Source organism: Rhinatrema bivittatum, chromosome 12 (genome assembly GCF_901001135.1).
Source record: "Rhinatrema bivittatum chromosome 12, aRhiBiv1.1, whole genome shotgun sequence".
NCBI lineage: Eukaryota > Metazoa > Chordata > Amphibia > Gymnophiona > Rhinatrematidae > Rhinatrema > Rhinatrema bivittatum.
Genome location: NC_042626.1, coordinates 41403295 through 41427479, shown reverse-complemented (window position 1 = coordinate 41427479; position 24185 = coordinate 41403295). Strand labels below are relative to the sequence as shown.

The 24185-nt window shown below is 41.9% G+C and overlaps 1 protein-coding gene across 4 annotated transcripts in view; it reads left to right on the top strand.

The window, feature by feature from the left end:
• Window positions 1-24185, top strand: part of FLI1 (Fli-1 proto-oncogene, ETS transcription factor) — a 150638-nt gene that overhangs the window by 75520 nt on the left and 50933 nt on the right. For all 4 annotated transcript variants that reach the window (XM_029572556.1, XM_029572555.1, XM_029572554.1 and 1 more), the window contains 3 exons: window positions 3198-3409; window positions 14736-14887; window positions 19878-20081. In XM_029572556.1, coding sequence (XP_029428416.1) covers window positions 3198-3409; window positions 14736-14887; window positions 19878-20081 — 568 coding nt within the window. The remainder of the gene's footprint in view (window positions 1-3197; window positions 3410-14735; window positions 14888-19877; window positions 20082-24185) is intronic.

The following is a 24185-nucleotide window of genomic DNA, read 5'->3' as shown; positions in this document are numbered from 1 at the left end:
TGCTTGGTTGATTTGTGGTCTAGTTGGTTGTGTGAGTTTGAGTAGGCTTTGGGGAAAAGCCAGGTTTTCAGGTCTTTTTTGAAAGTTTTGATATTTGGTTGATTTCTTATTTCCATTGGTATTGAGTTCCATAGAGTGGGGATGGCGATGGAAATGGCTCTTTCGCGGGTTGTGTTCAGTTGTGTGGTTCTGGCATGAGGGATTTTGAGGAGGCCTTTGTCTGTTGAGTGTAGGTTCCGTTTTGGAGCGTGAATTACAATGGATTTGCTTAGCCAGTTGTTTTGATGTCCTTGGATTATTTTATGCAGGATTGTAAGTACTTTGTATTCTATATGGTATTTTATTGGGAGCCAGTGTAAAGAGATGAGGGTTGGTGTAATGTGCTCATGTTTTTTGACCCAGTCAGAATTCTGGCGGCTGTGTTCTGTAGGATCTGGAGGGGGTGGATGTTAGCATGTGGTAGGCCAAGGAGTAGAGCGTTTTAGTAGTCCAAGTTGGAGAAGATGAGTAGTTGCAGGATCGTTCTGAAATCATCCTGTGCAAGGAAGGGTTTGAGACGTCTGAGAGTCAATAGTTTGTGGTATCCTTCCTTAATTTTGTTGGTTATGTGGGTTTTGAATGAAAGATCTTTGTCTATGGTGATTCCTAGATTTCACGTATGAGTGACAGGTGAAATTAAAGTATTTGGTCTTCTGTTTTGAGTGGTAACATGGGGGTGGTGGTGTTTTTTTTTGTCGAGGATGATTAACTCAGTTTTTTCTATGTTTATTATGAGTTTCAGGTCAATTAGATAATTAGATGCTGTTTGATTTCTGAGAGATAGTTGTTTTCTCGTAAGTTTCCTCCAGCGTATTCTGTATAGGGACCAGTATTTGTATATTGTCGGCGTATAGAAAGTGGGTCAGACCAAGGCGTTCTAGTGCATGACAGATAGGTAGTAGGTAGATGTTGAAGAGTGTAGCTGATAGGGCAGATCCTTATGGCACTTTTTCACTTTCACTTTGAAAATAGCCCAAGTAAAAAATAGCTGCAGAGATTTGCACCTCCTTTTCCTGCAGATACTTTTTCCAACTAAAACTATGGGTTTAGCACTCTCCCCCCGAGCTAACTTCACCCTGGGAATGCCTCTTCTACAATGGAGGTTAAAAAGTATTCATCTTATGGAAGTACATATGTTCTTTTACCTGCAGCACAGGAAATTTTCAAACAGGAGATTAAGGGCAAAATGCTTTTTAACTGTGGAAATCCCTTTGGAAACTGTTCTCATTTCCTCTGGTTCACACTTCTGAAACAAGAAATCTTAACTTGCCAGATAATTATTTCCCTTGCATCTAATTTGGCTACTATGCTGACATGTTACTGAATTCAGCTGAGGAAATAAATACAGTGTGTGTGTGTGTGTGTGTGTGTGTATGTTTAATCCCTATCTTCCTACATATTAGAAGTGTCTTTATGGTTATTGATACACACATTTTTTAAAATAAATAAATAATATATCATCAGGGACCTGCATCTTGTGCTCCAAAAATTTGATTTCCCCAGAAATGGATGATAGTTTTAAGCAGTAAATATGTCTTTAATCCAAATGTTTATGCTCTCTGTAAGTTTTGTCATTCTGGGCTCCTTCTGCTTGGTTAATCATTGACTACTTGCTGGGGCTCATCAGGGAATTGCCTTTATAAAGTTACCCAGGAGGAAGGATAGAGTTCCTGAAAAATTCGTGTTAGAAGTAGCTTATTTTAATATAACATCTTTGCTATGAAAGGGTGGTATAACACTAGAAAATACAGAGGAACATGCTTGTTCAGAACATTGAACCTAATCAGCCCTTTGGAGGGCTATGTTGAAAGACTGTGCTTGAATATGATTAAAGGATTTCTAATGGAAGAATTGAAATGAAAGCTTATATGTACAATAAAGCAAAATAGATTCCCAAATGTGATATATGTCAACCATCAAAATAAACTCCAAAGACCATATTTTAATGATCTGATCTTGCTCAGATTGCAGTTGGTCTGAGAAAGGATGGGGTTATTCTTTGAGTTGGCCGTGCCTTCTGTAGCTTGGCCATGCTTACAATATTAACATGGCCCAAAGGAATCATGGGATTATTCCAGGAAAGATCAAAGTTTCCTTTTGTTGTAAGCTCTGTGTAACATGAGATCCTAGTGGGATGGAACGTTTTCCCACCTGAGTTGACATTAGAGCCTGATCTCTCTATTTTTACTTTGCACCATCCAGGCTAGAGCTGTTTTCCCTGGCCAGATACTGAAACAACCCTGATTATTCTTAGTCACACCTTCTAGATGTCTGGGGACTTCCTAAAGGCCTGCTTGAAAATTGTTTTTTTTTCCCATCAGTCATTCTGAAATCAGATTGTCAGCGATGTGATGCCAATTTCTTTCCAAGACACTCTTGCCATTTAGTGAGATTCTCTTTGCTTACATAAAATGATTTAAGAAGAGGTTCCCGGAAGCATTTAATAGCCCCCTCCAGCACATTACTGCTGATGGTCATTTCTTTCTGAAGCAACTTCAATGTATCTTATAGGCAAGGATCTTCATTTCAGATTTTATTTTTATTAGAAATTTATCAGTGTTTATTACACAAGAACAAAAATGATATTTACCTGGATAAAATGAGTAATTTCTTCCCACTGATTTCTCCCAATTTTTTCTTGTAATAAGCACTGACAAATTCCTAGCAGAAATAAAAAACAACAAACTGAAAACAAGCATACCTAGATATAGGAAGCGAGTTAGCACTGCAGGTGAACAGACTTGTCCTCTGCTACCAAACCTTGATTCATTTTGGTGATTGTTCTCACTCAACTACATTGCAATCATGGGTTCCAAATGTGGATCACTTATTTAGGATCATTCAAGGGATTTCTCTTGAGCCTATGCATGGTCTTTTCCTTCTGGAGAAGGGGCAAGAGTGGGTACAGGCCTGAGGGAGAATCCCTCTCTCTGTATTCCACCAGGAGAAAGGAAGGTGTATGGGCCCATAGAGGGAGACAAGCGTGCTTGAGGTATTTGAGGTATCCTTCCCCATCTACATAGAACTGAATTAATTAAAATAATTGGGCTCATCTCTGCTGTAGAGCTAAGCCCACTGTTAGACATTACTATACAAGCTGCTAGACGGGAGTAGGAGTAAGAAACACTGATGAACCTTTTGTGTCCTTTGTGTTATAGGAGGCTTTGTCAGTGGTGAGTGACGATCAGTCGCTATTTGACTCCACGTACGGAGCTGTTGCTCATCTTCCCAAGGCAGACATGACCGCCTCTGGGAACCCAGATTATGGCCAGCCCCACAAAATCAACCCTTTGCCGCCCCAGCAGGAGTGGATCAACCAGTCAATCCGAGTCAATGTCAAGAGAGAATATGATCACATGAATGGAGCCAGGTAATGAAAGGATAATAAAATGTACTGCAGTCCTCATTTGTCTGTCTGTCTGTCCGTCTATTGTGTTTCTCTTATTTCCAGTGTTTTTCCCTACAGAAATAGTAGTAAGGCAAACTGGCAGGCTGTGAAGTGAGGGAAGCTTGCTTTGCTACAGCCCCACATTATACAAAAGTACTTCCATACTGTGGCTAAATGGAAGAACTCACTTAGCAATATTACCATCTGGCAACTAGAGCAAGCCAGAAATTCTTTAAAATATGGTATAAAATTTTGATAAGACACTTAACTGGCAATGTATGTGTATACTTTTGAAATCTGCAGAAACCCAGCTGATCTTCAAACTTAAGGTACTTGCGTACATTGGAGGTAGCCTACTATTGTAGCAATTTTCAAAAGCCTACTTACGTGCTTAAAGTGCACTTACCCGGGTAAAACATATTGACAATTCCATGGGCATATATCGTAGCAATTTTCAAAAACCCACTTACACGGATAAAGTGCATTTACACATGTAAAACCCAGTTTTAAGCATGTAAATCTTTGTGAAAATTGTCTAAGATTGTAATACAAGCTTGCTGTACAGCTGAAAGCATGTGCATACAGTTACACAGAGTTAAACAAAGTATGTGTGTTCGTGGCACGCCTGCTACAAGCATCCATTTTTTTAAATTGAAATGTAGGCATGTAGATTCCAACCACAACTCCAAAAGATCCCCCAAAGCATTCTCTTTTTCTTGTAGACAAAAGTATGTGTGCTATGAAAATATCCACCTGTTTTCTTGCAGCTAAAAATCCATTTAACAAGATATGAATGATTTAGGAAGGTTAATTCTATTTGTTTTCTAATGGAAAAGGCATCTAAGCTTTTGAAAATGTGCCCCTAAAAGTATATATTCACTATTATGTCCACAAAGGGCAGTGGTATCTTGGCTTCCAGCTTCCTCAGATAAGTAAGAGCAAATGAAGCTGAGCAGAGGAGAATGAAATTTAAAAGGCGCACAGTGTCTAATATATTGAAAGGTTTAAGATTACTGCGACCCAGACAGCTCTTCACTCAGACTTCTTTTTTTCTTTGTTCTGTGGTTTTGAAATTATCCCCTTTTATAGGCAGGAAATCTTATCTGACCAGAATGCCACAGGGGGAAAGGCCTGATTGGTCTTCAGGTTCACTGAAATAGTGAACCCGAAGCCACAGACGCAAGGCACTCAAAGAGTAAATGGTGGCCAGATTCTCTCTGTGACAGCCCTCTTGTCTACATAGTTCAGACCTGTACAAATGGCAGTCAGTTCCAGAAGCTGCAATTCCAAAACTGGTCTGACCCTTCTTTGCCCAAGAAAGTATTTCCGAGCTGCTCTGGGGTTCGCAAATGTCAGTGGGAGATCCCGTTCACAAACTGTCCACTCACGGAAAGTAACCAAGGAGTTGAAGGCCTGCTGCTTATTCTTGGCTTCCTTTGGGTCAGGGTTCCCTGGCTGGGATGTGGACAGCCACTAGCCATGGGGCCTGCTTAGGCTTTCTGCTGGCTTGGAGCCAGCTGCCAAAAACAGGGAAAAAAAAAAACCCATTCAGGATTACAGTGCGGTGATCATTTATTTTTAAACTTTTTATTGAACTAAAATGCAAAAGAATGCAAACAGGCTTTTGGCATGCGTTTGCTCCTTATGCTTACCAAACAACAATTTATTGTGAAACAGTACCTTACTGTCAAATTTGTTTGGCAGAAGCAAAGTCAAGAATCAGGCTGAGGTCAGAAATCAGCAAATACAGTGTAATAACCCCCTCCCAGATAAAACTGAGAGCTCTGGGCAAGGGAGGGGAGGAAGCTGTAATAGAAGAAACCCCACCCTTCCCACTTGAAGGGAGGACCGGTTTGGGGTTGTGGGTAGCTAGATAGATGAATCTCCATGCTCCAAGTTCCAGCCCAGAGTTTCCCCCTAGCTACAAAATCACAGGGTCCCAAGACAGGGAAAACACCACACCAGGAATGGAAAGTATAGTCGTTACTCAACTTCATACCATTGGGGAAAATAAAAGCAAATGATAAACACAGGTTAATAGGTTAAGAGTTCTTCAGCCTGGAGAAGAGATGATTGGGGGAGGGGGAGCATACGATAGACAGATAGAGGCCTACAAAATTGTGAGCGGAATGGAACAGGTAAATAATGAACAGCTACTTACACATTCAAATCACAGTATTCAATCCCTGGGCGGGATGGATCCCTCAGACTGCACCCAGGGGCACATAGGACGAGAGACGCACCCTTTCTGCATACGGTTCTCCACAGATAGCACACCCTTTCTGAGTCCCAGGGCTCCCTGTGTGTGTTTGTGAGGTGGGGGGAGGGGAGGGGAGGGGAGGGGATGATAGTTCCAAGGCCCTTTTGCAATAGTCCCAATACAAGCCCCTTTTCCTTCTCTGCACATGGCACTGATAATAGTCACAGTCTTTTGCATCCAAAAAGTGCACTGAGAAGCATTGTGATTTCCACCTTCTTTACTGATAGCTGCTTAGATGACTGATGAATATTTACAGCACTCAATTCCTGTTTCAAATAAAGTTAATAAGTAATAAAACAGTGGAAAGATTAATAAACTTGTGACCTCATTCTTCTGGCAAAGCCTTTGAACTTCCCTGGAAGCAAACTCTTCAGCACTTAATCTCTTTGTCTTCCCAGTTATTCAGTTTTACTCAGATTGAAGCTGTTTCAATTCTCATTTCAATTCCCAAGGTTACCACAGCTCTGTACCCCACTGTGGAGTGGTTAAAATAAAGTCCCAATAATTTATCAGAATATAAGTCCCATTTCTCATACCTTTCCTGAAGTATTCTTAAATACTGTAACTCTCCCAGGATTGGCCACTGTTGGAGACAGGTTGCTGGGCTTGATGGACCCTTGGTCTGACCCAGTCTGGCATGTTCTTTTGTCCTTATGAAATACCAGATGGGCCCTCTGGGTAGAAAAACTTCCTTGCTTCACATCGGGTCACTAATAGGTCTATCCCCTGTGAGAGAACTCTGTCAGCAACTTCCCTTCCCTTGATTTCAGCATCCACAGGGGCGCCCCAATCCTCTGTGAAATGTCCGCTCCCGAGTCTCGCAAGGGAACTCTCCAAAAACTGGATTAAAAGAGCAAAAGCAATTTCAAGTAGGTCAGGTTGACAAGCTGACCTTCAAAAGGGAAAATTAGACAGTCCTTCTAGAATATTTTAGAAAAAAATAAATAACAGTAGGAAGAAAGTTCCTGCCTTCAGGAAATCCAAACTGAAATCCACCCTCCTAAGATGGTGCCTGGTAGTGATAAACAGCTAGAGCATGCCATCTGCGGCTCCCACATGGGGGAGTAAAACTCAGTTCTCTCTTCATTAACACATTCTTTGAACCTTCCCAGCTAGTTAGTACATTCCTACTGGAAATTAAACAAGTGGTTTCTTACAAATAGGATTAGGGGACACTCCTTGATGCTAATAGATAGCAAATTTAAAACAAATTGGAGAAAGTACTTTTTCACTCAATGCACAATCAAATTGTGGAATTTGTTGCTGGAGGATGTGGTCAAGGCAATTAGCATAGCTGAGATTAAAAAGAGGTTGGAAAACTTCCTGGAAGAAATGTCCCTAAATGGTTAATACTCAAGTGACTCAGGGAGACCCACAATTCAAAATAGAGAGTGAGCAGCAAGAAATGGGAGCTGCTTTTTGGGTTTGTTCATTGTCGGAGTCAGGATATTGGGCTCAATGGATCTTTGGTCTGATGCAACATGGCATTTCTTATGTTCTTATGTTATAGAAAATAATAGGCAGAGAGATAATGGATAACAAAATATCAGTAATCAACATTCTATGCAAAAACCCCAAACTCTTCCCAATGGCAATGCCTGGGAGGCTGACTAACAGACTCTCTTTATGTGCCTTTCTGAAAAAAAAACAACCAACTTTAGTCTGGCACAAGTAAGAAAAAAAATCTCCTTTAGTGTGGTACCATGCATAGTTAGCTGGAATGTATTAATTGGGTTGGTAATATTCATTGTGGAGGTTACAAAGACCTGCAACAGAGTGGATACACCTAAAGGAGTAGAGAGAATAAGAAGTGACCTAGAAAAACTTGAGAAGTGGTTGAAGGATTGGCAGTTGGGATTCAATGCCAAGAAGTGCAGAGTTGTGCATTTAGGGTATGGCAATCCGAAGTTGTATGGATTGGGGGGGTGAAAGACTGATGAGCACAACTGGGAGAGGGACCTTGGGGTGATAGCGTCTGATGAACTGAAGGTGGTCAAACAATGTGACAAGGCAGTAACTAAGGCCAGAGGGATGCTTGAATGCTTCGATAGAAGCAAAAGCAGCAGGAAAAAGGAGATGATAATGCCCCTGCACAGATCCTTGGTAAGGCCTCACCTGGAATACTATGTATAGTTCTGGAGACCACATCTCAAATAAGATAAGGACAGAAAGCGGTCAAGAGAAAGGAGACCAAAATGGCATGGGGTCCATATGGAAATGCATTTCAGAGCTTAACGTGCATACCCTGGAAGAGAGCAGGCAGGGAGATATGATACAGACCTTCAAATAATCGACAGGAATTAATGATGTGTAAAAATCAAAACTTTTCCAATGGAAAGTAAGCTATAAAACTAGGGTCCAAGGGGGAAGACTCAGGAACAATGTCAGGAAATATTTTATCACAGGTAGTGGATGCATGGAATGCCCTCCTGGAAGAGGTGGTGAAGGTAAGAATAGTCATGGAATTTAAAAGGGCATGGGACAAATACAAAGGATCCTTATTGGCCTTATTGGCTAGAGAAAGGAAATGAAGAAATGGGGTAACAATTCTATTACACTTTTGTGGAGCCTGCACAAAGCAGCAATTGCTGCTTCCCTTAATATAAGTTTTGGGTGTATTTATTTATTTATTATTTATTTCACTTATATTCTGCATTTCCACAACTATCAATGTGGATTACATAGTACATATACATATTAAGACAATAAACACGAAACAATACAATTAAATAAGATCAGATAAGAGCTTGCAGGGAGTGGCGGTTGCTACTACACCCCAAAAAACCTTACTGGACAGACTAGTCCAGTGGTTCTCAACCCTGTCCTGGGGACCCCCCCAGCCAGTCGGGTTTTCAGGATATCCACAATGAATATGCATGAGAGAAAATTTGCATGTTATGGAGGCAGTGTATGCAAATGTTCTCTCATGCATATTCATTGTGGATATCCTGAAAACCCGACTGGCTGGGGGGGTCCCCAGGACAGGGTTGAGAACCACTGGACTAGATGGACCATTTTGGTCTTTATCTGCCATCTTTTACTATGTTACTTTGTTCAGTATCAATTCCACTGAATGCCTGAAGGTAATAAGAAAGATCTTTGTCCCAGTAAATCTCTACTCTGCTTGTGTTTTGCAGTGAGTGCTGGAATTTTCTTGTAGCGTAGAATCACAAAAGGAACCCACAGTATACCATTATTCAAACAAAATTACAATTAAAATCATAAATCTTCATACATAAACAATATAACAAAGGAACTACCTAAAGATATAGTAAAATATGACTACCAAACAGAAACCATATAAAGTATTTCAGGGTGAGCAGAACTCAGAAGCTCACAGATATGCCTTCTGGGAAATCCAGGCCTGCTGCAGGAAACCTGTAAGAAGACATCTGCCTGTCTGTTATCTAGGGCCTCTCAAGTCCAGGGTTGAGGGCTGTAAAACAAATCTAGTTTTCACAGTAACCTGGTTCTTGGCCCAAATGCATTCAAATATAGTCTTTACCTATTAGTCAACCAACAATAACTGACTGGCCCAAGTATCAGTTTCAGTGGTGGATGTCTTATGCTTGAATAATAAATCAAATCCAGATAACTTCATTTGAGGTCAGACACATCCATCTGGCAACTCGGCTACCTCATTTGGACCTTGAGGGTTTCCATCCCGCAACTTGCCTGAGCCTCCCTCTTGCCCACATTCCTTCTCTCACACAGCCGCTCCCCAGTACGTCAGCCTTGCAGCAGCCAGCGCTGCAAATCATTTTTATCGTGATCGACCTAGGACTGACTTTCTGCTGCTGCCTTCACCGCTGTCTCACACAGTGACTGACCAGAAATCCGACACATCCAGCTATCCAATCTACCTCAGTTCCCAAGGGGGTTGCGATAACATGTCGGAGGCTCTGTATCTACTGACATCCAGAAAACCTGTTCCCTCAGATTATCAGTTCAATCCGATTTTCAATTTTGCTAGGGCTGAAAATATACTTTAGTGCTGACATTTCACCCCTTAGAGTTTGGAGCTTCTTCAGGGCTCTAGCAGTCCAATCACAGAACAATCTAACTCCTTCAACCCCCTTCCCTGGTGTGTGTAAGCTTCAGCAGTGGGGACTGAGAAGAATGAGGTAGCTCAGAATAGTATAGGGTAGTGGAGAGGGACAATTGTGTATCAAGTTATGCCAGCTACCTGGAGGAGGCAACCTGGAGGGAGACTGGAAATATTTTATGAGGGAATTTTCTTATTTTCTTCCAGTGAAACACTGGAACAGGCACCTGAGGGTTCCCCGAAGTCCATGGTTAAATTATTTTATGAAAACAAAGAGTGTCTCACCAAGTGCCCGGTCACAAGAAATTGGCAGCACACCATTACTTTCTTCCCTCCGTTCTCTGTCCTCAAGGCAGACATTGACTGGGAGTAATCTTTCTAGGGATCTCATCCTTGAGAAAACTATTAAAACAAAGCCCTCTTTCCCAATCAGTTCTCAGACCTGTTGCATTTTAATGTCACTTAAGCCAGCAACTACTATGGGAACATCAGACTTTAGCAGTATGGGGGATTTAGAGCCAGTTTTTGGGTCTCTGCCTGGAAAAACAGTAGGCAAAGACTGAAAAAAGAACCCTTAAATTCTAACATGTGTAAACTCGACATCTTCTTTCCATTTTCAGGCAGTCTCATTTCCCAGTCCCACATCAGGAATGAATTAGATCAATTCAACTTCTAGCACCACGACCAAGCATTCACCTCCGATCACCATGAGCTTCATTTACGAGTTTTACCACCCCCATCCCTCATCAGATGATAAATTCATTTTGTTTTCTTTCTTGAAAATCCTCCGGTTCATTTACAGATTAGCCCTATCTGCACAGCAGATTACTGGAATAACAGTAATTCTGCAAATAATTTCTCTCTCTTTCCTAGTGGTAAAATGACATCATGGATGATATGTGATCTCTGCTGCAAGGGTTCACAGATGATATATTTTGCACTGAATTTGCAGGGGCACCATAGCACGCCGCTGGGCTTCGTGTTTTATTGCGGTGACCCGTGTCTGCACTGCGCCCGGCGTTTTGTGCTTATAAAATGCTCTGCCTCAGAGCCTTCCTGTTTCTCCTTGAGATTTCAGCCTAAGTAAAAGCTTTCCTAGTTCTGCCGAAGGAGAGGTCTGAAATGATGACTCGCTGGAAGCCTTGGTTTACAGGTTTCATTTTCTTTGGCTCTTGTTCTCCATCCACATATCCAGTTTCAGCCCCAAGCACAGTTTGCTTCCCCTCATTCCTCTTCAGCCATCCTCAGTGGAAATTAATCTTCCTCCTCCTCCTCCTCCTCCTAACTGCATGTTTCCCCTCCATGGGTTTCAATGGCACTGCCCTCTTTGATTACAGAAAATCACAAAGATGTCACTGCTTAATGGTTTACCAATCTGAGAGGTATGGCCATTTCTTTAGCTATAACACATGAACCCATGGCCCCTGATGCCCCAATTCAAGTGTTGTCTTTAGTCAACCTGTAGGTGTGACATAAGTTTAATCAAATTTGGAATACCACTGTTCAAACAAAATCATAGCAGTTTACAATTAAAATCATAAATCATCATACATAAACAATATAACAAAGTAATTATTACCTACATATATTGGAAAATATGACCTACCAAAGTATTGTTAAATTCACGTTAGCCCATCTTCAGTACCCACTTCCAATCCCTTGAAACCCAATAGCAACACAGCAGATGACAAAAGAGGGAGAGACCAATTGATCCATCCAGTCTGCCCAGTTATTTCACTCTACATTACTAAGACTATATCCCTACTGTTAGCTTCTTGTAAGATATCACTCCTTATCCAAGTCAGTTTTGTTGCCTTCTTTTGTTCTCTATCATCCTGGGTAAATAAGTATACAAATTCCCAAACTCAATCCAACATCAAGTTGATTTACAGTATATCTTCCCTGCATTGGATATAGGGCAAGTTAAGGCCTTCCTTTCCAATGTAGGTGATGGGTTATTTTATGGAATTTATATTACATAGTCATTTTAGCTACTATCTCATAGTTTTCTTCTTGACACTCCTTAGTTCCTTACCATACCTAATAGGCACAAGTCATTCTGCTTCCTCTTCTGTTCATTATCATTATAATGCCTGTAGCTTCTGTTCTCCTTATCTGTTGTAGATGTTCATGGGCCTGGTTGGGTCCAGTCTCTTCTCCCTTCTCTCCTTATTCCTCTCCTTAGGATGGCTGAAAGTCAACCTCTCCTTGGATCTTGATAATCTCAAATCCATCTTACATGAAGTGAACCTCTCCCAGTTGATACTAGAACAAAGATTAAATTAGCTTAACTGAATCCCAAAATTCTGGGGACTCCAAAATTAAATAAATTCATTAAGTGATATACTGGAACAGGCGCCTGAGGGTTCCCAGAAGTCTATGGTTAAATTATTTTATGAAAACAGAGTGTCTCACCAAGTGCCTGTTCACAAGAAATGCTTCAAAAGAAGCCTAACCAGCAGGAAAAAGGATGTGATAATGCCCCTGTACAGATCCTTTGTAAGGCCTCACCTGAAATACTATGTTTAGTTCTGGAGACCACATCTCAAATAAAATAAGGACAGAATGCAGTCAAGAGAAAGGAGACCAAAATGAGAGGGTGGAAAAAACTTCCATCCAAATAATATGCTTCATAGAGATAGACGTTAATCAATGGAAAAATTAGAGAACAGCACAGGACATGATGCCTCTGCAAAATTCAAAAGGAAATCCACAAGGTAAAATGGTGCACTGGCTCTGAGTGCCAGAAGGCTCTACCATTCAGAAGCTTCCACATGATGGAGTTGTAAACCCACAATGATATCCTTAGGTTTATCCCACACCAATTGGTATATTCTTCTACTTAACTCTAGTAAGGGACTAACAGGATCTCTACATATAATAACTACCAAAACTAGTGAGCAGGTGCTCTAACATCCTGCCTAAGTACCTGTGGTCTTGTTGGATAGTACACGATCACCACCAGCCTGTTGGCATTCACCCACTTGGCTTCTGGGAAGTGGTAGTCTGGTGGTTCCAACTGGCCTATCCCATGACCTGTAGTGTCACTAGGTCATGATTCCTTTATCTGTCATTTGTTTTCTCAGATATGATAATACATGTTATGTACTCTCTAACTGCCCCATTGCTTTGGAAAATTATAAATTAATATTTTAAAAAAGTATCCTTATCCAGATGCACATATAGCATGGGGAAGACATTTGTCTCCAGCCCTCAAGAGCTGAACTGCAGTCAGGATTACAGGTTAAATGGAACCATATGCAAATGAACTCCGTTTGGAGCCACTGCATGAAATGTTTCTTATGCACATTTATGTAAAGCCTCTGTACCCAATTACCTTGCAGGGGATTTCCTGGGTCAAGGATCAATCTGGTGGGAGCCCCTCCTTGAGCAGGCTCTGTCAGTCCTTGAGTACTTGATGCCTCGTGCCTGCACCTGGGCACCTCGTGCCTGCACCTGGGGAAGAAGGTGTTAGTGGGTGAGATTTCCCTCCCTTTACCCATAAAAACCCAAAAAACAAATTACACTGGCAATATTTACAAACATGTGAAAGTTTTATTGTACTGAATAAGGGGTAAAGCTAGCTAGCGCGTTGAAAATGCGTGTCTAAATGCCGGTTAACAGTGCACGCCACCGGAGCGCACTGTACTGTATCGGCCTGTTAGAGAGCAGTAGACTGCTCATGATCCCTCTAGACCACTAACTGTGCATCACCATTCACTACAGTTGCTCATCTCTGCCCAAAACAATTGCATCAATTATTTTTTCCTTGCTATGTTGGGATAGCTTCTGTTATGATCCTCTCCCCTCTCTAAAACAATAAAATTTAGGCATGCAGAGCATTGGGTGAGTGTCCGGCCATGACCTGTCTTTTTCAGCTAGCTGCACCCAACACAAAAGTAAGCCTCACCCATGACCCACTCCATAAACCAGCATTTTTTCCCCTCCTGGTGTTACACATGGATAACACCTTTATCCCTCCAGGATTCCTTTTGGGGGCTCCATGCTTCCCTTCAGTGGTTAGAACCTTTGGCCTCACTAGTACAGCTCTAATAGTGCTTCAGCGTCTTGAGAGGAGAGGTGTGAGAAGTGCCTCGCTGTTGCAGGAGTTTGTCCTTGGAGCAACTCAGATGGGGTCTGCAGCCGCCACTTATCCCTTTTGGCCAGACATTATAATGTCCGGTTATCTTTGCAACCAGACATTGCACAATTGCCCCTAAAACCAGACTGTCCAGTCTAAAACTGGATAGTTGGTCACCCTAGGCTGGATTAAGTGCCCCTGATTGCAAGCTTCCAGAAAGAGTCCGCATGCTTGACTTCCTTCCCCTAAGCCCAGGACCATTACTATAATGGCCAGACTAGGTATATGTTGGGAGTGGGGGGGTAATATTAAATAGGAGAAAATCCCAAGGTAGTCGCAAACAAAGGCTCATAGTATCAGATCCCAGTCCTGGTTCCAATGGAATTAGAAAAGGAATAGGAGAAAACTGCCAGTTTAAAAACAACAAAGTTAGATTTCATAGATGATGTTCAACTGGAAATATGTTGTCATTTAAAAAAAACAAGGAAAGAGAAACAAAATTGATTCCTTTTTTATTGTTTCCAATCCAAAACGGTACCAAAAAAAAAACCAAACCAAAATTTAGTTCGTTTGGTTTTTTTTGCCATTTTAGCATGCACTAAACTGACAATTAAAAGGAAAATAATGAAACAAAATGGGGAAAAAAAACAAATTAAAGAAAAAATAAAAGGGAAACGTAAACAAAACAAAATTAAACTGTTTTCCACACTTCCTTCGCCTATTTCCCTGATGCCTCCCTCAGCGGAACAAAAAACATGGGGGAAACCTGCATGGAGTGGCAGTTACTACCTTACACAACTTGCTGAGCAAAGTAGATAGACCACTTGGTCTTTATCTGCCATCATTGACTATGTTACCTCTTTCCCATGTCTTCTTATCCCATCCTGTAATTATTTAGTCTCTCATTCTCCCTCCATTTCAGAGAGTCCCCTGTGGATTGCAGCAGTAAATGCAACAAAATGGTTGGTGGCACAGAGTCGAACCCTATGAGTTACAGCAATTACATGGATGAGAAAAATGGCCCTCCCCCTCCCAACATGACCACCAATGAGAGAAGAGTGATTGTTCCAGCAGGTAGGGTGTAAAACTGTGAAAGAAACCAAACTTCCCTAATATACTGTTCTAAATATTTTCCATTCTGAATTTATTTTCTTTTATCAATTTTCTTTCTTTTTTTTGTCCATTGTTTCTTTTCTCTGTATATTTTAATCTTTTCTCTAACTTGTCTTTTTAGTATCAATAACCAAGTTAAAAATAAAGGTGTTGGAGACGAGTCAAGATAGCGGCATGAATGCCAGCTCTGCCTATGCTCTGCTGTTTTTCCTCCCAAATTGTTGCATATCTGCCTTTTTTAATGCCTTCTAAAAGGAAGGGGAAGATTTGGACTTATCCCACAGAGCCTTTACCTTCTCTGGGGCAGCCTACTATCGAGCAGTTCATGGCTCCCATATCAGTTTTTGGGGCTTTGGGTCCTGATGCCAGGGGGGAGCAGAGGAGAGCTTTCCTCAGCTTTGGACAAGGTATCTTTGAGCCCCCTTGATGAGCGATGTCTGCCGGCTGCTCTGAGCTTGATTGCCGATGTCTTCATGACACGCCTCTCAAAGAGGACAGTTTTGTCACCGTGAACGAGGAAGTCACGGCGTTTGGAGGCTCCATACAAGTATCTCCGGCAGAAATTGGAAATAATTCCAGTGCTCTTGGACTCAGCACAGGGCTTCCTGTGAATGGGGCAGGAGATGGCGTTTCTCCCCCGGATCTACCGTCTGGTGGCTTCATCTTTTGCCCAGAAAAATTGGCAGTCATGACTTTAGACTCCCTATGAGATCTCATGATTAATCTTGGGAATGCTTTTTCTGGATGCACACATCGAGAGTTGCTGCTGTATCCCAACCAGTGGAACTTATGGCCAAGAATAATACCACTCAGCTTCAAGAGATGGCTGGGAAAATAAAAGAGGTGGAAGAAGAAGTTAATTCTATTAAAGAGATACAAACTTCTATTATTCAAGACTGTGAAGCCTTGAATAGAAGAGTTGAGTATATCGAGAATAGACTGAGACACTTGAATGTATGCCTTTTGAACTTTCCTAGAATGTGGGGGAAATTCCTCGTGTTACTTCAAAAAGATATTTTGCTGAAATTTTGGCATTTTCCTCTGATTCTACCCCCTCCCTTGATAAATTATAGTTTTTGCCATCTGGCTCAGCTACTCAACATCAATCTTTTGAAGCAGACTTGACCACTTTTCTAGAATATTCAAATTATGAAGTTTCAGGGAGGGCAACATTATTGTTTTCTTTTTTCACTGAATATGATTTGAGTTTGGTTATGAAGAGTTATTTAAAAAATGTAAATGCTTTGTTTATGGGTCAAAAGGTGAGGATATTTCCAGATCTTTCTAGAGCCTTGCAGGAAAGAAGGAAAGGGTTCCTGGCTTTACACCAGGAAATCTGGGCTATAGGTGCGCCTTTTTCCTGAGATATCCTTGTACGTGTATTATCAAATATAATAAGGATTGTTTTGATTTTTTTGTACCAAAACAGCTAAACTTTTTCATTGATTCCAAAAAATTGTTGATCCCAATTTGTATGTCTAATGTATCATCAAATTAATAGTTAAGGAAATGCAGGTTAGTTCATGCTATGCTATTTCCTTAAATTGCTTCTTTATATTTTCTCTTATATTTTTTATTTCGTCTCCTCCCTGATAACACAATTTGTTGTCTGCTGGATGTATGATTATTGCCTTTATTTGTTATAGTATGTAATTTGATGTTAACATCATGTTTCCTTTACAAAGTGAATGCTTTGTTATACTTGTTTAAAATCATTAAAATATAAATACAAAAAAATAAAAATAAAGGGGTCAATATTCAGACGGTTTGTTTGGCTGAACACCTCTGACTTATCCAGCTAACTTTAGGCTGGATAAATATTAGTCAGACAAGATGAAGGCATTTGGGGGGTGTTCTAGAGAGGAGTTAAGTTAGATAAGTCTGATAATCTAGCTAAGTCTGGAAATGCCAGAGGGCAGTCCTAATGTTAACCAGATAAGTTTATCTGGTTATATTGAGTGGAGCACCTAATAGGCAGTGTTCCACTAAATAGCCAATCCATGACAATTTATCTAGCTAACTTTAACAAGATACATTGTCTGCTCACCTTGCTGCTGAATATTGACCTCAATGAAAATACTTTATAATCACAAAACAATATTCTAAGAGTTGACATGATAATAATCATACCCATGTCACATGCTCTTACTTAGGGTTGCCAAGTAATATGAAACACTTTGAAGAGGCTGAGCCAGTCCTAGTTGTACTCCATTGTATGAAAGGACTAATAGGCTTGCCAGCAAGTATCTATAATAAAGGACATGCTAATCTAGTCCTTGTTTTCCTCCCATCTACCTACCAGCTTTCCATCCTCCATTCTCTCCTCTTGTGTCTCACGCCTTCTCTAACCTCCTATTCCCGCTGTATTTTTTTATCCACTTCTCCCTACTCCTCCATTTCTACCCTCTGTATTCACCCCATACCTAATTGTCATCTACCTTCCTCTCATCCCCTCACAGGCTCTAGCTCTTTCCCCATCACTCATTCCCTCCCTGGCTTCCAGCCTGTTATTCTGTCCCTTACTTCCTATCCATCCTCCTATTATCCCTCTTTTAGCATCTATAATTTATATGGCTAACTACCGATATTTGAAGTTAGAAGCATAAGTATGCATGTAAGTTTAGACGTGCCATAGAGCAGGTCTGAGGTTAGTTGGGTAGACTTATCAAATACTACACGCTTATATTCAGCAGCTTCACTGTGCTGCTGAATATATCAAATAGCAGCCGCAGGCCATAATTAAAACTAATAAGGACAAAAATTCTCCAGTTGTCCATACCTGTAAATTTTGATGTCCATTCACCCTGCAATTGTTGTGGATTAATAGGAAGGGGAGTGAAGATGGGGAAAAGGGCACACAAATGTTCTCCTCTGTCATATACACCACACCAATGCTTTCACATATACAAACATGCACTCACACACATACACAAACTATCTCACTCATACATATCCACCCACCCATGCTTGCTTTCACACACATACAACTATGTTATCTCTATCTCACGTACCCCCACCCATGCTATCTCACACATAAATATACACACACGCAGACAGGTTCTCTCTCACACACACACACAGGTGCTGTCTCACACCCACCCACCCATGTTCTCTCATACACACACTCACACACACACAGCTGCTCTTTCACATACAAAGGGTGTCACATACACCCTCTCTTACACATCCACACATGCATTCACACACATGTGCACATGCTCCCACTCTCTCTCAATAATGACCCCGTGATCTCACACACATGTAGCTCTCTGCTTCAACGGCAGGGGAGAAAGACCGATACTTCATGCTTATCCAGCATAGCTCGCTGCTTCAACGGCAGGGGGAATGAAGAAAAGTGGATCTATATACAGACAACAACCAACAAGGACTAAATTACATAATCTGGGTAAACAAATAAGCATGGGTGTAGCTTGCTTATTGCGGTGGTTACTACCCCTAACTAATTAAGCTAGATATTTCACTTAGATGCAGTTCCAACACTGCTCTCTACATTAATGGTGGGGGTGGAAGGGAAATAGAAGCAAAAGGTTACTAAGAGCTAAGAGAAACAGATAAGTATGAGAAAAAAAAAGTGCGAAGCTTGCTGGGCAGACTGGATGGGCCGTTTGGTCTTCTTCTGCCTTCATTTCTATGTTTCTATACTCCCTCTCTCATATACACAGGCTGTCTACCCCTCATACACACACATTTGTACACAGGCTCTTATTCTCTCATACACACTCCCACTCCCACAGCCACCCCCTCTCTTAAGGCTGTGGCAGGATGGGGTCCCTCCGCCGGTCCTCTCTTCCAGCCACAGCTGGATAAATATCTCTTCTATGGAACACCCATATCTTGCTCACCACTTATCTGGCTAACTTCTTAGGTTAGTAGTTATCCAGCTAAGTAGTGGCTGATGAACGGAACCTGGTATTCAGCCACCGTCACCGTCACTTATCCAGGTAAGTCCTTATGTACCTGGCTAAGTGGCTAAGTGGCACTTCTTTCTTTATAGCATCGTCAAAAGCCAACACTTTATGAACATATGACCCAAAATGCTTATTCATTTTCTCATCACCTTCTGCTTAGACTACTGCTGCCTGCTGCTTACAAGTCTCCCACTGAAACATCTCTCATCATTATGGTCTATTCAAAATTCAGCTGCATGACTTATCTACCAATGTCACACCTAAACAACCCACTCAGATCACTACATTGGCTCCCTATCTGCTTTTACACAGTTCAAGCTTCTCATACTCCCCTACAAGCTGCAGCTCCTCATTACTTCTTCTCTCTTGTTTCTCTTTCAGCTCCTCCTCCTGAACTCCATTCATTAGGCAAGTTGTTATTGTGTCCTTTTTCCCCCATTGCCAATTCCCGGCTCCACACTTTTCATCTTGCTGTGCTGTATGCCTAGAATAACCTTTCTGAGTGGGTGTAACATGCTCCCTTTCTGGCCATATTCAAATCCTGCCTGAAATCCCACCTTTAGGAGGCTATTTTTAAATTCTAAAACATGATATCGCTAATCATGGCCTTGTTGTTTTTAACCAGTTTCTATAATAATTATTAAAAAGCCATGAAATCACTTTAGTCCTGTCTGTGTGTTGACAAGATTATAAGTTCTATTGAGCAGGGTATTTTTCTTACGTGTGTCTGGTACAGTAGATCTTATAGCATCATAGAAATGTTTAATAGTAATATTAATTTAATTTTAGTCATTGACTGCACAGAAAATTTGAATATTTTATTTAATAGACCTTTGGTTGTAAATCTTCTGAGAAATGTCCACTTCAAATAGTAAAGACTACAGGAAGTGTCTCTCCTGAGCAAACACTGCATCCTATGGATGTTGTACCCTGAATTTTGTCACACTGAGGCACTCATCCCCCATAGCATGTCCTTCTAGCAGTGAGGAAACTCTCTTACTAAACCCTTTTCCTTCTGACAGATCCAACTTTGTGGAGTCAGGAACATGTACGGCAGTGGCTGGAGTGGGCTGTCAAGGAATACGGACTGATAGAGGTCGATGCCTCCATCTTCCACAGCATGGATGGGAAGGAGCTTTGCAAAATGAACAAAGAGGATTTCCTTCGTGTCACGTCTCTCTATAATACGGAGGTTCTGCTCTCTCATCTCAATTACCTCAGGGAAAGTAAGTGCCAGTGTCACCCCTCTTTCGAGACCTAAGCAGCCATAATAAGATATCACAAGAGTAATAGATATTAAGATATTTTGTTTTAGCTCTTGCACTGTTCCTTTTCTCTTCTTCCTTTCCAAAGCTGTCACTCAATGTCCAAACTCTTAAAAAACAAAACAAAACTGGGCTGGCTTATTGGCAAATCCTGTACATTTATAGCAAATATAGATGTGAGGAGTAGTTTTAAAGCCAAACTATGTGGTAGCATGCCAAGTGCTCAAATATTAATCAAAGGTCACAGTATCCTTATTTCAGCATTGCATATTTATAGTGATTCAATCAGTTGTAATTCCAAGGATATTATCACTGTGATTTGCAACACTCCCCTGTACCATGGCCTCTTTCCTCCCAGGGAAGATTGCAAGCATTTGGACTTGCAGCCCTTGTACATCCAAGCTGTAAGACCAGATGAGCCATGACTCAACCTGCACAATGTGCCTCCACAATGTGCCACCAGTGATTTACAAAGGAAAGGGGGATAGCTCTAAATACACTGCCAGGGAGCCTTAAACTCAAAAAGAGCTATTCATGGTCAACCTAGGAGTTCACTTTATGTGGGCTAGAGGTGACCATTGTACTCAGCCTGAAAAAAGCAGTCCACTTTTTATTAGGCTCTATTTTCACATAGAACTGACGTTGCTAACGGTGGATTCAGCGCTGTGTATAAGGAAATTGTATAAGGGACCAATTTCAGAACAGTCATTCCAGGATGGTTCACTGTTCTGTCATAAACCACATCCCATGCTTGTCAAGTGAGAAAGTTACATAAGGACTGTACTGTTTTAACGATGGCCTATAAGTGGAAGTTTGAAGGCTCTTATTTTGTGGCTTGGTACCCCTCTAAGTTTCTGTACACTTGCATTGGGTTCTGAAACAAGGAATCATAAGCATTACCAGGCATTGTCAAGTTAACTTCCTCTGGAGAAGTTGCACATGTGCATCCCATATGTCCCAGCTGCATCCAGCTTCATCTCCTTTTCCCCTAACCATTTCTGACCCCAGTCTTCTTTCCACTGGGGCTGCTGAGTGCTGTTAGTGACTTTGGCTGAGATACTTGACAGAAGAGAGGAATGCAAAGAATGAGGGTGAGGCTGTCTTCTGTAACCCAAGCGGCGGCTTTACACAAACTCTGTACTATAGAATGCTTTGTGGTGACTGAGACAGACAGAGAGACACAGACACACACACACATACACACACACACACACAAGAAGGTTTGCAGTCAGAGAATTTCAACTGAACTGTAGTGTGTAGTGAGAAGGCTTCCATTAGAACTGCTGTGGTGAAGGTTAACATAGGTCCTGTTGGCTGGTCAGAAGGCAACCTCATTTCAGCTTACTTGCTAAGTAACCAGTCAGCTCCAATACCCTGGGTTCTATCCCTCACCTGCCCAGTCGGGTCATCTACCCCGTAATACCACACAGACACAATGAAAAGCCTCAGACATATCTGGGATGCAAATTGGCCACACCCATCTATTAGATGACCCTAACAGGGGAATCTAATTTGGCGTCGGGTCTTATTAACTGCAGGGGAGGTACCGACGACTCCGCCCCTTCTGCCCTAGCGGAATCTAAAGAGGGGGAGAGGAGAGTCGCTCTCACTGCGAGCCCCCTGTCACTGTGAGCCCCCAGGCCCGACATCCATCCTTGATGGCCAATCACCAAGAAGCAGCCCCTAGGCCCCTTTCATCTTTTTTGGCACCTCCCTGCCTCATAAGCAGCACTCATCGTTACATTAATCTTCCAGGTCTCGGTCGCCACCACTATGACAGGCTAACAACAAGCTAACTAACACTTGGAACTAACTAACATAAGGGGTGGGTTGGGAGGGAAAACATGCCATGTCGGGCCAAGGAAAAAGAGGTCGAGTGAGAGGGAGCCAGCAGGTTTTAAATCTTCCGCCGGTCCCTCCCCCTGGCTGACGTCACTGCATCTTTCCCCTGGCCAATCTCATGGCCCGGCGTCAGGACGTGTTCTACTAACTTCACCATGCCCGACGCTGGGCCAACCCAGGGGCGTGATGTCATGAGCACCGCCCCCCCCCCCTCCCCCAGCACAGTGGCATGCGAATTGCATGCGGCCAGCATCATTGCCGAACGCCATCGGAGAATGGTTCCCCCCCTCTATGCCAGGGGGTAGGCTGCCGGTGCAGCGGAGGTGATGTCCCCAGGGATGCAGCTGTGCCTGGTTACTCGCGGCACCCGCACATCCGTGCTGGGGGTGCCTTTCATTTTTTGCCACAGCTACCTCAGCTGTACAGTGAACCAAAAAACAAGCTTGGACCTTATTCTAACTTCTTTATCTATTGTTTATATGTCCTAACTCACCGAAAGATTTATCAAAATGCTATAAATATACCGAGAATAGTGCCTGTAATAAAAAAGGGGCGTGTACCCTGCTCTGACATAGGAAATTTCCGCAAGGTGCAATGAGAGGGAGAGAGAAAGAGAGAAAACCTCTGTATAGAGGCAGTCTGACATTCGATATATATGTACCACTGTAGAGAGGCACTTTGAATTGTGGGTGGGGGGGGGGGGGGGGTTCGGAAGGTGAGGTGGGTTGCTAGGTACATTGTACAAATCAACTCCTCTTGTTATACTTTTCATCCATTATAATGACTACAAATGATTAGAGATTTCAATATTACTATGCATACCTCCAGAATATTTCTGTTACAACACCCCCCAAACCCCACCTTCCGAAACCCACCCCGATTCAAAGTGCATTATTTATCGCGTGCGTTAGGGCATTAATGCATACGATAACACCTTAACACGCGCATTAAGGCCCTATTGCAAAATGATAAATGACCCTGTCGGGGACTAGAACAAACACTGTTCACACTCATCTGAGAGCCAGAAGTCCCCAATGTCCCAATCCTAGTAAGGTCCATAGCACATCTACAGGTACATCACTGATCATGGTAACACCATGGTGCTATGAATGCACTGTTGACAAATTTTACAAACATTATTTATTTAAAATCATTTAAGAATCGCCCTTTCCAGATTGAAAAAAATCACTCAGAGCGATTCACAGAAATAAAATTTAATAAATACAATAAACATATAACACTAAAATTGAAAAATAGAGCAGTACATAAAACAAAACTATATGAATATATATGGAATAGTCTAGTAGCTGGAAGAGCAGGCTATGAACCAGGGAAGCTAGTGTTCAAATCCTGCTGATACTTCTTGTAACTTTGGGTAAGTCACTTCACCCTCCTTGTGCCTCAGATACAAACTTGAGTGAATTTTTAAAGGGGTTCTGTGTATAGGTAGCATGCATGCATATATATGCTATTTTATACACGTTGAGAATATGTGCATATTTTTTGTTTCAAACATAAATTGTAACAGGGATAAAAAGGAGTGATCTAAGGATGTTTTGGGGTGGGGTTATGAAGAGTGCACAGTAGTTACTGTTTTGTAAGAGGTATATGTGTATACATTACTGAACTTATTTGTACACTTTTACAATTGCTAACTGATTTGTGCAAGTGAAGTTGGACTTGTCTGTTGTTTGCAGATTTTGGGTGGGAAATATGGGTGAATTAGTTCAGGATGAAGTGCTAGAAAGTCTCATAAGCACATAGGGGTAGATTTTTAAAAACAGCGCGATCGCGTACTTTTGTTTGCGCAGCAGGCGCAAACAAAAGTACGCTGGATTTTATAAGATACGTGCGTAGCCGCACGTATCTTCTAAAATCCTGGATCGGCGCGCGCAAGGCTGCCGATTTTGGGCAGCCAGCGCGCGCCGAGCCGCGCAGCCTGTCTCTGTTCCCTCCGAGGCCGCTCTGAAATCGGAGCGGCCTCGGAGGGAACTTTCTTTCGCCCTCCCCTCACCTTCCCCTCCCTTCCCCTACCTAACCCACCCCCCCAGTCCTATCTAAACCCCCCCCCCCCCACCTTTATCCACATTCCTATGTGGGTCAGGTTTATAGATAACATTTTTTATATGGTCAAGTACTGACAATCAGTTATCTTCTTTTACTTCTGGATAAGATTAAAGTAAAGAAGTGTAGGCAGTGAGCAACACGCCGATGTGACACTAT